The following is a 16,078-nucleotide window of genomic DNA, read 5'->3' as shown; positions in this document are numbered from 1 at the left end:
ACACAGAATCTCCAAAATGTGGGTTGTACATATAAAACAGTAAGCACAAAACTTTCTGTGTGTGTGTGTGTGTGTGTCTGTCATCCCGCCAACACATCTGCAGGAACAATAATGCCATTTTTCAACGTTCCAACAAACGCGTGCATCTTAACTGAAGCTGAACGGGACCGTCTTCCCGTCTGCTGCTCTGATAGAAAATCCCAGCTTGCTCCTTTACAAGAAAATTAACATAAAGGAGGTACAGTGGTACTTTAATGGGCTAAGAAGTCTTCACTAAAGTATTTAGAAGGCCCCCCCACCCCAGAATACTAACTGGACAGGTTCATCGGAGCATGAAAGAAAAAGAAAAAGCGTAAAGCGGGGGCAGCCAGCTCTTCAGCTCGCACAGAGCGTCATTATCCACCGTCGTTAATTTAATAGTCATTCCTTAGTCAGCCCTGGGTCCAGAGATACGAGACTCCGGCATTTGTTTGTCATTTCCCAAAACAGTTTTAATAAACAGTTAAAATCTTAAATGGCTTCTCGTAGTCTTAATGTTCCCTGGCTGCACTTGCATTTGTTTTTGTTTTTTCTGTTTATATGCACTAGAATTTGATGATTTCTGCAGCCTATTTGCTCACTCCTCTCAGAGTTCAGTAATAAGTTTGAATGACGATGAATGTGTTGGACATGTCCAAACTTCTTTATGTTCTAAATTTGGGACATTTGACTGCAGATGTTTGTGCAAATTGGAGAAAATGTGGAAAAAAAGCTAATTTAACATGATTCTTCAGTTTCTTTTTCAAGTGAGGACATAAAAAATGTCCGTTTTATGTCATTTGTGTTCATGTGTTTGCTTTAGGTCCTCTCACCGCATTGGAAAGAAAAGTTGTGTTGCTCGAAACCTCAACAAAATCGAGGACGTTCATTCCAGACTGCAAAGCAACCAAGAGGCCATCGGCATGCTAAATCAACAAGTAAGATTGAACGTACACACACACACACACACACACACACACACACACACACCAGGTCCTGACGGTCCTTTTACCCGACAGATACAAACACAAACCCACACACCAGCCCACCTGCTGTTGAGCTCACACAGAAGAGGAAGCTTTCAAGCGTCCAACTTCAAACACGCGAGTGCACTTACACAGAGACACACGCATACATCCATTTCCTCTTCCTACGATAAAAGTGAAGTCTGCAGCAGGAAGGGGGGACGCGCGAGCGGCGTGGGGAATGGGGGAACAAATCGTATCGGGAAAAAGCAGTGACGTTTCTTTTCTCTGGTAAATGATTTCCCTTTCATGAAACTCGGAGAAAGATGTATATCAATACAGCCGCGCTGATCTCTCCGTGACAGCGTAGGGAAATGGCCCGCTGTGATAAAACAATGTGGGGGAAAAAAACACAGAGGAATATTCTCAAGAAATGCTGACATTTTTTTTTTTTTTACTGCGTTGAACTTCACAGGAGTCAACAAATCACCAAAGGAGGGAGGAATCAAAAGTACTCCTCAGCCCCCTCAGTTCTCCAAAACTCCAGGGCCCGGGGAAATGGCTCACCCGACTTCTGTTAGTTTGTTAGAGTGGCCCGCTGATTGACGGGCTGCGAGGAAAGCTGGCGCTTGTTGAAGTTTTTAATGTTGACATCAGTTGCATGGGTTGAGACAGAGGAGCGTGCAGCACAGGAAGCAACAGACAGAGGGGAAGAGGAGGGTGCTGTTTAGCAGGTCAGGTGTGTAATAGCACCTCTTAATCTCAAGTCTGAATCGTTACATCGATCCAACACGGACGATCCACACACACACACACACACACACACACACACACACACACACACACACACACACACACACACACACAGTCTGGAGACGATGGGATGAAAAAATTTCACTGTCCACTGGACACTCAATCCCTAGCCACACATTCGGAAATCAGCAACGAAGTTGAATAAATTTGTACGCGAGGCTCCGAGTGATTAATTGGCTCTCTGTCTTTTTGCATCAGTCCCCTTTACTTCTTAAAAACAGGTTCCCTTTCATCCACAGAAGCTGCAGAAACAAACACCACACACACACACACACACACACACACACACACACACACACACATCATTTCCTTTTTGCCGTCAAGTTAATTTCATGCAAACCTTTGAAATGTCACACAAATTTAACTGAGATGATGGCGAACAACATCAGAAGAGGAAAACGTGATGCTACCAGGATTTGATTAGGATTAAACTCGTGTTCTTTATCAAATGTCCAGGTTATTTCATGCTGAGATGAAAGACAATGGATTAGGTGATGCTTCTTCACACCTTTGGCTTCAAAATGCAAGGGTGGCTGATGATTCAAATGCTTTTTGTTCCAACACATTCTTATTTTTGCCAAATGAAGACTCGTGCATTGTTTAGTTCTATTCTAAATGTTAAAAAACTGCATGCATTTCATTATTTTAGGATTTAGGGTGTATAAATGTATTTAATTTATTCTTTATTTAACTAGGAAGGTCCCATTGAGATTAAACACCTCATTTTCAAGGGAGTCCTACATACACACACACACACACACATATATATATATATATATATATATATATATATATATATATATATATATATATATGAATGTCTGCTGAGTTTTTCTCCGTGGGAATAAAAAGCTCAGGAAGTAGAAGTTAGCCAGAGGAAAGGAGAGCAGAAAACAGCAGGATTTCTGAGACTTTCTCATTATTAATATTGATACGCAAACATGTTTCCTCTGACTGGCTAACAGCAGCATGACTCTTCCACTGCCTCCGTTCTCTCTGTAGCATTGGTTTTATCTCCACAATAACTCAAGCCTGAAGGAGTTCTGCCATGTTGTAGAGTTGCTAATGCTAATAGTTAGCTTCTATTAGCCTAGACGGGCTCTGCTCTCTCCTGGATGCTCCACCGTTGTGAGCCAAGGTAAGTGAGTTAATGAAAGATCATTTTAAGTGTGATGTAGATCTGTGCTGCTTTTTCTGACCCGAGCGTTTCCCCCTTTGTTTTATATCATCAGCAAATGCAGCAAGTAGAGGTAGAAGACTATTTTTACGTTCAACCCGCCTGAATAAACGTTTCCGATTGCATTTCACTAATGACATTTAATCTTTCGAAAGCTTGAAGAATGAAAACATAATATTCGCAGATTGAATTGTGCGGATGCTGTTTTCGATACAGCACCTCAACCCAGATGAGCGGTGTTTGTTCGCTCTACTTTACAAACGACATTTAAAAAATGGTGAAAAGTGTTTTTTTGAGACGGATTCCTGTGCCTAGGTAATCTAAAGTAAACTTTCACAAAAAAGCAAATGATTCACAGTTAAATATTTCTTCTGATGATCCGGTTCCATCACACTCCTTCAGAAAGTGCACAAATGATGTCTGACGTCGCACGACTTCAAACATCTTAATAAAGAAAATGACAAAAATAATCATGTTTGTTCCAAAGACTCAGCTTTCTACGTCTCTTAAATGCAAAAATTAAGCATGAAACCATTTTTTAAGAAACAATAGACTGAAAAACTGATCCATGCATTTAAAAGTAAACTAATGCCGACATATTTATCTGAATAGAAGCTAAACCTTCAAAATTCATTATTTAGCATTTCTGAAAACGTTTTCATAAAATTATAAGTAGAGTTTGACAGATTAATGAGATGACCGATAGATAAACCTGTATTCTTTTTACTTTTTAAACAGCTGTGCTATTATACTCATTCGTCCTATTTTTATTTTTATTTATTTATTTTAATTTTTTTTACACACTGGCCCACATTTGTTGACCCCTAATAAGGATTTAAACTTTTGCAAAAATAAATGAAAGTTATTTTTAAATGCAGCTGGTTTGAAACTTGCATCCTCCACTTGTTTGTTTGTTTGTTTTGTCTCATTTTCTCCTCAAACCTCAGTTTGTACACATCCCTTTTCCATTCCCCAGATGCAGACCGATCCACCCAAATTGTGTGAAGGGTGATGTGACGAGCTCTGATTTTTAATCCCCACCCCCCCACCCCCCCCCCACACACACACACACACCTTTTGCAATTAGAGATGTATCCACAGCCACCAAAGATGAAGAAATTAAAGAGGTTTCCCTGAATATGCAGTTAATTATAAACGCCAGAGTCTGTATTTTTCATCCACAGGCTTTATTGCTTTTGGCGTAACATAAAATTACCAGAGTGCGTGGGGAGGGGACGGTAAACACTGTTTTAAGGACTTGACATGTTTATTTATTTTCCTTGTCAAGGGTTAAACCAAGTTGTTTCAAATCATCAAATGTGACGCATTTGCTCACATTTATTGCTTGTGTGTGTGTGTGGGGGTGGGGGTGGGGGGTGGGGGGGGAGGGGGTTAGTGGAAGCATCCGGAAATGTGTCTGCCTCATCTTCATTTGTTTTTATTTCTTTCCCTCACTCACTCACTCACTCACTCACTCACTCACTCACTCACTCACTCACTCACTCACACACACACACACACACACACACACACACACACACACACACACACACACACACACACACACACACACACACACACACACACACACACACACACACACACACACACACACAGATTAACACTTGGCCAGACATGTCAGTGTGACATCATGCTTTAACCGCTACACACACACACACAGAGAGAGCAGATGTGAATGTGTGCAGCTGTCATTACTTGTCTCTTTCTCTCTTCCATCTTCCTGATACCTAAAAATATATGATTTCAGATCTTTGACTCTCTTTTATTCGGATTATTACTTAGTTTTATTTATTTATTTTCTTTTGCGTGCGCGGCATCGTGCTTTAACACCAGATCATTGTATGTTTCGGCACTCAAAGCCACTTTTTAGAAGTCCTCGCAGCTTTTACCCAAACGTGTTTGTCGGAAAAATAAATACATCCAACAATTTACCCCGCCTGTAATTGTGTTCCTCGTAGCCCAATCATGTTCTGACGATGTGCAATTTGTTTTGTGTCATGGATGATTTGATGTCACCGGGCCTCTAATGATGGCCTAAATTGGTTGTTTTCATGTAGAAATTCCCTCTGTTGCATGATTCCTACCCAAATGCACCGCTGAAAGCTCTCATGCAATTTCCATTTTTACGTCTCTCGGAGACTAGCGTAAGAGCTGGATTAGGCTCACGATGGATTGATGGCTGTTTGATGAACATGTTCGCTGTGCAATTTTGATGGCTGGTAATATTTTGTGGCTTTGAATGAAGTTTTAGAACTTGATTTGGTGACCAAAAGAGGAGAAATGTCTAGGGTCTCTTGGAAGTTTTTGCTTTCTTACTTGTTTTACATCTTCATGCTTTCATCTTGGAAGATTTCTAAAACTCTCCTTTTGTTTCTCTCTACAGTTATACACCCTCTGCAGGGAGCACAGGCGGTTGCATCAGCTGTATGACCGTGCACAGACAACCAGGGCAACTTCCACTCACCCACCTCCCCTTCTCTCTTAGTACTCTCCCATCTTCCATCTCTGGTTCCTTATCCCTGGATCCTCCAAGGCCAGTGGTGTGACACATGGATGGGACTCCACCTCAGACTAAGTCTTCTCGGGGGAGATCACATGATTTGCATTGATTCTATCTTATTTTTGCAAGTAGTTTTGACTCTTGAGGCGTCCTCTTTAGAATACCATCAGTTCGATCAGAATGAGAATTAATGGATTTCCTGCAGGAAACTTTGTTCAGTTGTTCAACTCTTCTTCTACTGCCATTCCAGCTGTTTGGCTGTTTAGTTTTATCATTAGCAATGCCTGCTGATTATAGCAGTTTTTTTTTATCAGATGCCACCACCTAGAGGCAGAAAAATGGCTTAGGACTTTTAAGACCCTCCCCCTGCTTCGTTGATACAGCTGGAAGCAACGCCTCTCTTTGGTGAACTTTTACAATCAGTATTCTCGTGTTAAGCTGTTTATTCAAAGAGTTGACAGAATTGTCAATGAGAAATGTTGCCTACTCTGCATCGGTTCAACATTGAGGTGAACGCGGTGATCCTTCCGCCGTTGAAAAGCAGGTCAAAGGTAAAGTCTTTGCAGGTTTTTGAGACACTTTTGATGAGTTTGGTTAGCGGGAACTGGGCAGTCGTTGAATTTCCATTTGTTGTGGCTGAGAAGGTGGTGGCTGTTGTTCCGTGATTCGCCGTGTCTTCACAGCTTTGGAAACAAATAGAAAATATCAATCTAGTAATTCCTTAAGCTTGTGATTGACATGTGAGCGGCTGTAGAGCGCTACTAGCCAAGAAACGGTCAGCTCTATGGATTTCTAAAAAAATCATACATAATTCCTGAAAGGGAGAAGACTCCAGATAGCAGTTTGAAGTGGGTGAATGTTTTTCTTATTATAATCAGTCACTCTCAGGCTGAACATGAATATTCTCCTTCATTAGCTTCTGATAGAAAATAGATGGTCTAGAATTTGAAAATCCTGACAGATCTACAGTCCATCACTCTGTCATTTTACATTCGTGGACTCACCCATCTTGATTCATGACGGGGAAGGCTGTTGTTGGTTTAGCGTCCAGAAAACAGCAGAGAACGTCTCAATTAGTTTAAGTTAGCCATTAGCATTAGCAACTCCTTCAAACTTGTGTTAATCGTGGATATAAAACATCACCGCTGCAAGTCAGTGGTAGAGTCGCGTTGCTGTTATCCAATCTGAGGTGAGATTTCCAACGTTAAGAAACATCAGGTCTGAGAAATGTTGCACCGCTCACCCCCATGAGAACAACTTAAAAAGCATTCACTTCTATTAACTCATTCGCTGCCAGCCGTTTCCTGGTCAGTAAAGTCCTTCGCTGCCAGCGTTTCTCACCGTTTTTACTGTTTTTTTTAAGAGTCACAGAACGTTGCGCGCTAGGTTGATGTCGACGCTAAAACAACCAAAACAAAGCGGAGACTCACCTCTTACATCAGGAAGAATCCGCATGTTTCGAGCGTTATCCATTCTCTCATAATCCGTTGTTGAATTTAGATCGGCAGAAGCTTTTCCGGTTCGCGTCTCACCTTTTTTACAGCAGCTGCCGAAAACGATCTAACACATGGATTTTCTGCTTCCTGACCACGTGACGTGTGACGTATGCGGATGAAGATCGGCTTTAGAGCGGAGATGTTTGTTCTCACGGTGCGGGGACTCGTTCTGACGCCTACACAGTAAAAACATGCAAATGACGACTTTAGTCGTCACTGGCACGGTTGGATTTAAAATGGCGACTTTAGTCGTCACTGGCACGGTTGGATTTAAAATGGCGACTTTAGTCGTCACTGGCACGGTTGGATTTAAAATGACGACTTTAGTCATCACTGGCACGGTTGGATTTAAAATGGCGACTTTAGTCGTCACTGGCACGGTTGGATTTAAAATGACGACTTTAGTCGTCACTGGCACGGTTGGATTTAAAATGACGACTTTAGTCGTCACTGGCACGGTTGGATTTAAAATGGCGACTTTAGTCGTCACTGGCACGGTTGGATTTAAAATGACGACTTTAGTCGTCACTGGCACGGTTGGATTTAAAATGGTGACTTTATAGTCGTCACTGGCACGGTTGGATTTAAAATGGTGACTTTAGTCGTCACTGGCACGGTTGGATTTAAAATGGCGACTTTAGTCGTCACTGGCACGGTTGGATTTAAAATGACGACTTTAGTCGTCACTGGCACGGTTGGATTTAAAATGGTGACTTTATAGTCGTCACTGGCACGGTTGGATTTAAAATGACGACTTTAGTCGTCACTGGCACGGTTGGATTTAAAATGGTGACTTTAGTCGTCACTGGCACGGTTGGATTTAAAATGGTGACTTTAGTCGTCACTGGCACGGTTGGATTTAAAATGACGACTTTAGTCGTCACTGGCACGGTTGGATTTAAAATGACGACTTTAGTCGTCACTGGCACGGTTGGATTTAAAATGACGACTTTAGTCGTCACTGGCACGGTTGGATTTAAAATGGCGACTTTATAGTCGTCAATGGCAGTGAATGAGTTAAAGTGAATCACTCCTTTAAAAGGAAATCTGCCTGATTGCCGTTTGTAAATATGGATGCTCCTGATTTTTTGGGAATAAAAAAAAGCTACAGTAGAGAATTAGTTGCTCAAATATTTTAATGAGCTGGACTGTTGGCAGCATATCAAGAACATGTAGCATAGAAACCTACTTTAACAGTTGGCTGCAAATACGTTTTTATGTACTAGTTCAAAAAGCTCCTCCGCTCTTGAGTGAGTCAGTGTGTCCCGCACTGGTTTTCAGTTTAGAGGTGAATGAGTGACATCACATCATCTGCAGACATGGCACAGAGGTTGATGTAAACGGTTTTACATGTACTCCGGTTACGCCACAGCTGTGCACCATGTGTCCTACATCCAGACTGCAATGTGCAAGCGGGTATGAGCTTGTTTCTCCTCTGCAACGTGTGGAAGAGTCTGTGACTGAGTAAATTAGCTGTTTAAAGTCTTAAATACTTCAAAAACATCTAATCAAATTCTCACTCTTGCCTTACCTAACTTACTGTATAGAGATGCGGGGCAATAACTATAAAAGTTAATTAAATTCCGTCTTCATGCTCCAAAAACGGGCCGTAAGAATTATCCATGAGGTAAGATTTAATGATCACACAAATAACTTATTTCTGCTTTGTAAACACTTAAAATTCTTTGATATGGTGGACTTTTACACTTCACAATTATTATACAAATTCAGTAAAGGTACACTTCCTTTAAATATGTGTTTTTGTTGTCACGCCGTACTTCGTTTGGTCGACATTGTCTCATTTGCAGCTGCTTCCTCTTTAGTAGCTAGCTACCACTAAGCATCGAATAATTCAGCTTATTCGATTACAGATCTAAAAAACTCAACTTTCAATGTATGAACAGTAAATGACCTAAAACCAGATTTTGATGCAAGCATGACTTTTCTGCAAGCATCTACTGAGATATACCTTTTTATGTTTTAGGCCCTTGAACAAGAGTGGTGCTCGTTCATGCAAGTAGGGATTAGGAGAGAAAGCATGCAAATGTCTGGATTTATCCAGCGAGAGGGCTATTATGCTGTGATAATGAGTATTTTGGGGGGAAAACGGGTCTCAGACCACTACTGGGCCCTTCATCTTGCCATTCTTTGTCAATGTCGCTCCCATCTGTCTTCCAGACTCTTTCTTATCCTTTATTGCTTGTGTGTATACATAAGTTTTCTATAGCCAGTCTGGATGTCGGATATTTTAATGATATCGAGCAGAGTTTCATGTCCTTGTTAGCTTGGTTCTCCTCATTTGCCGTGTCATACTCCTTTTTATGTGCAAACGCACACGCGTGCACCTCCTCGCACAGCCACACACCTAGATTCCTTCTGCAAACACGCGTTCACACAAACGGCGCAGTCATTAAAAATGAAACCACAAGCTTTTTTGAAAACTCCAAGGACTGAAGGAAAAGTCAGCGGCGCAGCGGTGAAAAGAGTCCCCCTGGAAACAATGAGAAGAATGATCATTTGTTGTTCTTGAAAACCCGGTGAGGTTTCACAGAGGTTAAGCTTCCCTTTGATGTGTTTTTAACTCGTCTCAGCTCTGTGGAGGGATTAGTCAGCCACTCACACACACACACACACACACACACACACACATGAGCGCATGCCAGCTCCTAGTTTCCACACCATGAGTTCTCTCACAAAGATGGAAAGCACAGAACAGACTCCTTCCTAACCTAATTTCATCAAATGAGCATGTGTGGCGCTCCGCTCCTGCATGTGTGGTCCCTTGGAAATGTGTGGTAAACCAGCGAAATTTTGCAAGTCAGTATTTTCTTTTTATCCCAAATTAGCGTTTGGCTGTTTGTGAACAGTGTGGGCCCTCAACCACGAGAGAGACGGTGAAACGAAGACAGAAAGTTGTTGATCATCACAGCATTCATTACTGTGTTTACGAGCCGTTATCCTTATTTCGAGACGTGCAGGATTGGGGCGCTTGTGCCCGGGATGTGTTGTAGTGTGTGTGTGTGTGCTTTCTACCAGCTCCAGTTTTAGCTGTTTTGTGAAGTCTGTGTGTGGTTCCTAATAATCATGCATAAAACTTGTGTTCATATCTGTTTTTTAAGCAGCTCTGCAGTAAATTTGCTTGCAAGTTCCTTAACTAGCATGTGGCACCAAATAGGTGAAGACACACCAGAGTGAATATTATGCACTGTGCAGAGATAATAAAGTCAACAAAAAACAATTATTTACAAAAGTATTTGGCTGCTGCAGGCTGACAGACTTACCGTACTTTTATTACAGAAAATAAGTTTTTTACTGAATGAAGAGCATTGAAACTGCGACGATGACTCATTAAATTTGACCCGTTTCTTTCTTAATGCTGAATCATGAACTGAAACTCAAACCTTAACCAAGTGAGGCCTACAGCTTTTTAGATGTTCTGAGTTTTTTATTCTTACATTTTTTTTAGGATTGGGTGCAATGTGTTGCTTTTTGGTATATTTTTGCCTACTTCGCATTATGAGAAAAGTTCTATTGAAATGCCTGATTCTACATGGCTAGCATATTCAGGTGTTTGTGTGGTCTGTGGAACTGAACCCATTTTATTTTTGCCAGATATTGAAATTTGCATGTTGGTTTCAAACATTTGCGTGCAACAACAAAAGCAACGTCAAGATAAATCCTGTGAAAATAGTCTTCTACCCCATTAGCCACCAATAGACAAGGAAACGGTCAGATCAGAAAAAGCCATGCAGATCTAAGTCACCTCAAAAATTTGAATTCGATGTGTTGGCATGTGACTGGGAACGCAGTGTTGATTTTTGCAGCCAGGAGAGAGCAGAGTGCATCTCAGCTAGTAGAAGCTAACTATTAGCATTAGCAACATGTCAGAACTCATGCGAGCTTGTGTTATTTGTGGAGATAAAACATCAACCTTGCAGGGCGAACGGAGGCAGCGGAAGAGTAGCACTACTGTTAGCCAATCAGAGGCGAGATGTCAGATTATCATGAATAGTAATCCGTAGGAGTTCAAATCCCGCATTTTCTGCTGCCCTCTCTTCCGTCCAACTTCTACTTCCTGAAACAGAAGCACCAGAGGACGACTCACAAAGCATTAATTTATTCTAGACCACAGCTAATTTATTGAAAAAATGAGTGAATGATAGCTTTAGATCACTTCTTCTGACAACCCCTTCATGCAACAGCCGGTAAATCTCTTTAGCAGCGTAGAATTGTGTCTACTGTCAAAATAACTTGTAACAACAGAGCGTGTTCTGTCAGAAAACTTTATTGTTTTAAATGAACAGACAAGGAAGCTGGAAAAAGACTAAAAACTGACGTGAAAGTCAGTGTATTTCTCTTTTGAAATGATAAGTTTCTCATAAATAAAGTAAGTGAAGTAAAAGAAGGAGACAGTCTTGCACTTTTGTGGCTACTTTTTTATAGACTATACAGCAAAATGCTGACAATCTGCTGCTGTGGTCGAATTTAAGCTGCAGGCAGAGGTTCATTTTCACTGTGACAAAATGTTCCAGCAGAAGCCCGCTGATTATGTACAGAGAGGGTTTTATTAATCTTGTCACACAGCGAATCAGCACTGGTTTTTCATCTGTAAACATATTTATACGACCTCGGATGTGTTCGGCGTAGTAGAGCATTGCTCTTGTGCTTAAATTCAGCATTTTTTTAATGACCAACTTGAGCTTCACAAACAGAACAGAGAAATAAGTTTGATTGCCTTTTCCATGAACAAACAACATTTTTTGCTTCTGAGTCATTAATCTGTTTATGCTTCAAAGACACAATTATAGTTTTATCCATTACTTTTGTCTTGGAAAAAGAGAAGTGTGGAGGATGTATTAATGTGGAAACAACACTCAGATGGAACAGAGAAACAATGTCGTACATTTGCTTTTCTAATGTTTTCACTGTTGCACGATGATTTAATTTGCATCACATGACTGAAAATAATCCTTCACAGTGAAAAAGTGAACATTAACACTGCAGCTATGCAGCAAAGCTACATGCTACAGCTAGTAGCTACTAGGGGCTGTATGACTTTTAAAATTTTTTTCTTTAGTCGACAGTCAAGTAATGAAAATTGAGTCGACTTTGACTAGTCGTTGATGACGTCATACACCTGAAGCGGTTGGTTCGCTGGAGTTTTGACAATTAAAATTGTGCCCACAGTTTCTAAGTTAAACATATCTTCTAACAACGGCAGTGGCGGTTCTACATGGAATTACTCCCCGGGCGAGGCCCCCTTTGAGCACCCCCCACCACCACCACACACACACACACACACACCCCACCACCACCACAACACCCCACCCGCACGCACACACGCATGTTTTCTACAAACAGGCATGTTTTATTAGAACGACTATTGAACATTCATTTTTCTAAGTTGCACATATTTACATTAATTACTATAAAGTTGTCAGAATGTAAAGCAATATACGTTATATCCTGTTTCAAAATATATAGAATCAAATATACAAAAACAAACAATAACTAAATATTAAGTATATATGAACATATTATATAATAAATATTCTAAATAGCAAAACTATTTCACACATAACAAACTAAAGATAATCACTACAGCATTGAACTTAGAACAGAAAACGCAAACCAAAATTAAAACCTAACCTTGATGCAAAGTCATCAATAATGTCATCATATGAAATCTGCTCCCCTACTGAGTGATTGATACTAATCAGAGCCAGGTTAGTGAACCGCCCCTGAAACATAGTCAAGTTTTGAAAAGCTCCTCTCAGCTTGAGCCACAGTGACTGGCGGAGCAGTCCAAAAGTTGGGGTAGATCTCCAATAGATCTTTATCATGATCCATAATATTTTAGAATTGCCTCTGAAATTGTAATTTAAACTGACATAAAAAAAACTGTAGACTACCAAAAATGCCAACTTTTACAGAACAAATCATGTAAAAAATAACCAGTGCAGCCATCTGCAATAAATAAACAGGATAGTTAGTGGTGACTGGGGACTTTTCTTCTGCTTGTAGAGTTGTTTTATTTATTATTATGTGAACATGATCAACATGTGTTTGTTGTTGTTCAGGCAGGCCACAGGCTGCAGCGAGCATTTAACAAATCCTAGTTTGAATCAGTAAAAAACGATTCAAGGAATTTTTAAACGAGGCAACGTTTTACGTGATGTTTACTTTCTGCTATGTGTAATAAGACAGAAAAAGCCACGCCAAAATAAGTTTAGGAAGCCCACTAAGAATCGTAATAAAAGCATTTAAAATAAATACCATATACAGTTGAGGAAACGTTGGTTTAAGTACCTGATATGAAGCGGTCGCTGCATAAGTGAAAACCTTTACTCTCGGGATCCCACAGTTTCATTTTAGCCCGGTCACTAGCGCGTTTTATTACAATGATCCAACGTTTGCGGCGCTCCGGATCTTGGGGAATCCTGTAGATGGCTCATTCCTTATGTCGTCTGTGTCTGTTCTGGCATCCTGGGGCACAACAGGAATCTACCATATTTCCTGTTAATTGAGTTTTCTGACAATAACAAATAGTCCAGCTGCCGGCTTCTGCCTGCCAATATGGCGCCATTTCCATTTGAACTGTTGCATGCCGGGAGAAGTGACGTCAACTCCCGGAGCTCTATAGTCTAGCTATTGCAGCATGGCTAGGCCAGTCCAACTAGAGTGGTACAGCTAAAGCAGAGCAGCTGTCCATCGTTTAGGGCAGATAAACACCACGGTGCTGCTGTTTGTATCATTATTTATACACGAACATGAGAAGATGCTAGAAAATAGTAGCAAGGTTTGTTTGGCTTCGTTATGACTTTACAACCCAATAGTACATGTCGATGAATTGAAGATTTTAATAGCACCCCGTAGGCATGCAACTACAGCATTAGCTTTTTGTAAATGTAGTTAAATCTGCAATAAGACGTGATGATGCGGGAACAAACCACGACTCTTGTTTGAGCCCTCTGCACAACGAACTTGTTCCAATTAAGTTAGGTCCACACTTTTGAGCAAAGATAATCACATCTGAGTGTCCCTGTTAGATGTGCGATAAAGGGCAATTTGGGATGAGAAATACAGCAAGAAAGCCACAGATTCAGAGAAAATGAAGCTTGAAACAAGCATCAGAATGCTTCCTTAAATCATTTATATTAAACAGATTATTTATCACAACCTAATCTACATTATTAACGCAAAGCTTTTGTAAATTTCGTCCAAATAATTATGTTTTTCAGTCTTGTAATTGAAAACAAAACATGTGCTTTCATTTGTGTTTCCTGATGACTTAAAAGTCAGTCATTTACCTCATGAGTAGAAATATTTCCAAATGCCCTGGCATGCTATCACAGTGAAGAATAAACAACAAAAACAGTTCATTTAGACGAATTTACCACAGCTAACTCTTCATAGTTGTGTTCCTGCTGAGAATAAAGCCACTTACAGTTTATTCTAATGCGAACACGTCAAAAGCTGCATGTCTTCTCATTTATTAGTAGGTACTTATGACGGGGCCACTTTTCCCCCATAAAGGGTGAAAAACCATCCCCGGAGACAAAGCTAGGGGGAAACAGGTGCAGCTTAAGACAGAAGTAAACGACGAGGGACCACGAGATTATGAGGCGATTTAAGGAGAGGAAGAGCTGGGGGAAAGGAGAATGCTATTGGGAAGAGATGGAAAGAATATTTCTGGGGATTTGGGGAAATAAATTTGGGAATCAGGAGGAATGCGGAGTGATAGATGTGGATGGAGGCTAACAAAGGAGGTGCAGAATGTGATTTAGTGGGCTACGAGGAGAGGAAGGAAAGTGGAATAATGGAATAGTTAAGAAGAGGTGGTGAGATGGAGGGAGAAGTTAAAGATGAGAGAGGCCTGTGACAGAAGACGCCGGAGAGGTGGGAAAAGAGAGCAGACGGATAGAAAATAAAGAATGAGAGAGTAGTGTGAGATTTAGGGTATATGTGGACGAGCGAGTGCCAGAGAGGAGCATATTGTCCTTATCGGCCCGCTCCAGAAAGCCCGCTCCCTAATGGGGCTGGTGTGAAGGGGAAATGAGGAGTAGGCCTGATGCTAGCTGATTAGCCATAGACTCAAAACGCACATCAAAGGCACGGAGGACCAGGTGTGTGTGTGTGTGTGTGTGTGTGTGTGGGTGTGGGCCGAAGGTGAGCCGCCATCACCTCCTCCCATCAGAGCGAGAATCACTCGCCTCCTTCGCTCACACCCAAACGCAGAAACGGCCATTTCCCCCAACCTTGAAAGGAACGACCGCTCTGAATAAAGGAGGTCCTCTGGAAGGAGAAGACGGAAGGTGGTGGGGGTGAGGGGTGAGGGGGGTGAAAAAAATGAAGAAGGAATAAAAAGAAGACATGAAAAAGAGTCATCGTGTTTCATTTTAGGGAAATAATAAGTGTGTTTCAGCTAATATGTCTGCTGACACTTCAGTTTTCATGTAAATGACAGCGGGCCGGGCCATGTCTTACACACCTAACACACACACACACACGATCCCACGCCTCAACACAACTACACACACTCATATCTAGAACAATCAGTGCCACTGCGTTGACCAGACAGTGTCCCTATTTGAAATTCAACACTCCCAGAGGCCTATATCCCTTTTTCCATCCCAGACCCTGAATTCATTACTGTCACACACCTCTAATCATATTCATCATATCACCAGAGCCTCCCCCACCTCTCCTTAAATTTTCTATCCAGGGGTGCGCCACTATGGCTGCCAGTGACCTTCATTAGCCTCCCTTTCTTCCATATTTGTTTTTAGTCTCCTTCACCTCATGCGTTCACAGCTCTCTCCCCCTACTGTTGCACACATTCAAGGCTTTTAGTCCGTTTTCCACGTTCCGCTCGCTTCCTTTCATACTGTACACCGTTTCCCTCCTTTTTTATCCCTCACTCTTTTCTCATTACGCCCGCTCTCTGTTTCATTAGCATACAGAGTAAGAAGATGGCGCTGGGGGGGGGGGGGGGGGGGTAAATCTGTGTGATTTGATGGTGACAAAATGGAGGGCGTCATCAGAGGTTGCGGCGCCGTCACCGGCTGCTGAACCTCGGTGATGTCTG

At 41.4% G+C, this 16,078-nt stretch overlaps 1 protein-coding gene across 1 annotated transcript in view; it reads left to right on the top strand.

Moving 5' to 3' along the window:
* LOC129167081 (myosin-9) overlaps nt 1-15,289 on the top strand; it is a 121,475-nt gene extending 106,186 nt beyond the window's left edge. The window contains exons 18-19 of the mRNA XM_054751092.2: nt 842-956; nt 5,378-15,289. Coding sequence (XP_054607067.2) covers nt 842-956; nt 5,378-5,479 — 217 coding nt within the window. The 3' untranslated portion in view covers nt 5,480-15,289. The remainder of the gene's footprint in view (nt 1-841; nt 957-5,377) is intronic.
* The last annotated feature ends 789 nt before the right edge of the window (nt 15,290-16,078 follow it).

The sequence above is a fragment of the Nothobranchius furzeri genome, chromosome 7, assembly GCF_043380555.1.
Source record: "Nothobranchius furzeri strain GRZ-AD chromosome 7, NfurGRZ-RIMD1, whole genome shotgun sequence".
NCBI classification, from domain to species: Eukaryota; Metazoa; Chordata; class Actinopteri; order Cyprinodontiformes; family Nothobranchiidae; genus Nothobranchius; species Nothobranchius furzeri.
This window is presented reverse-complemented; position numbering and strand designations above follow the sequence as displayed.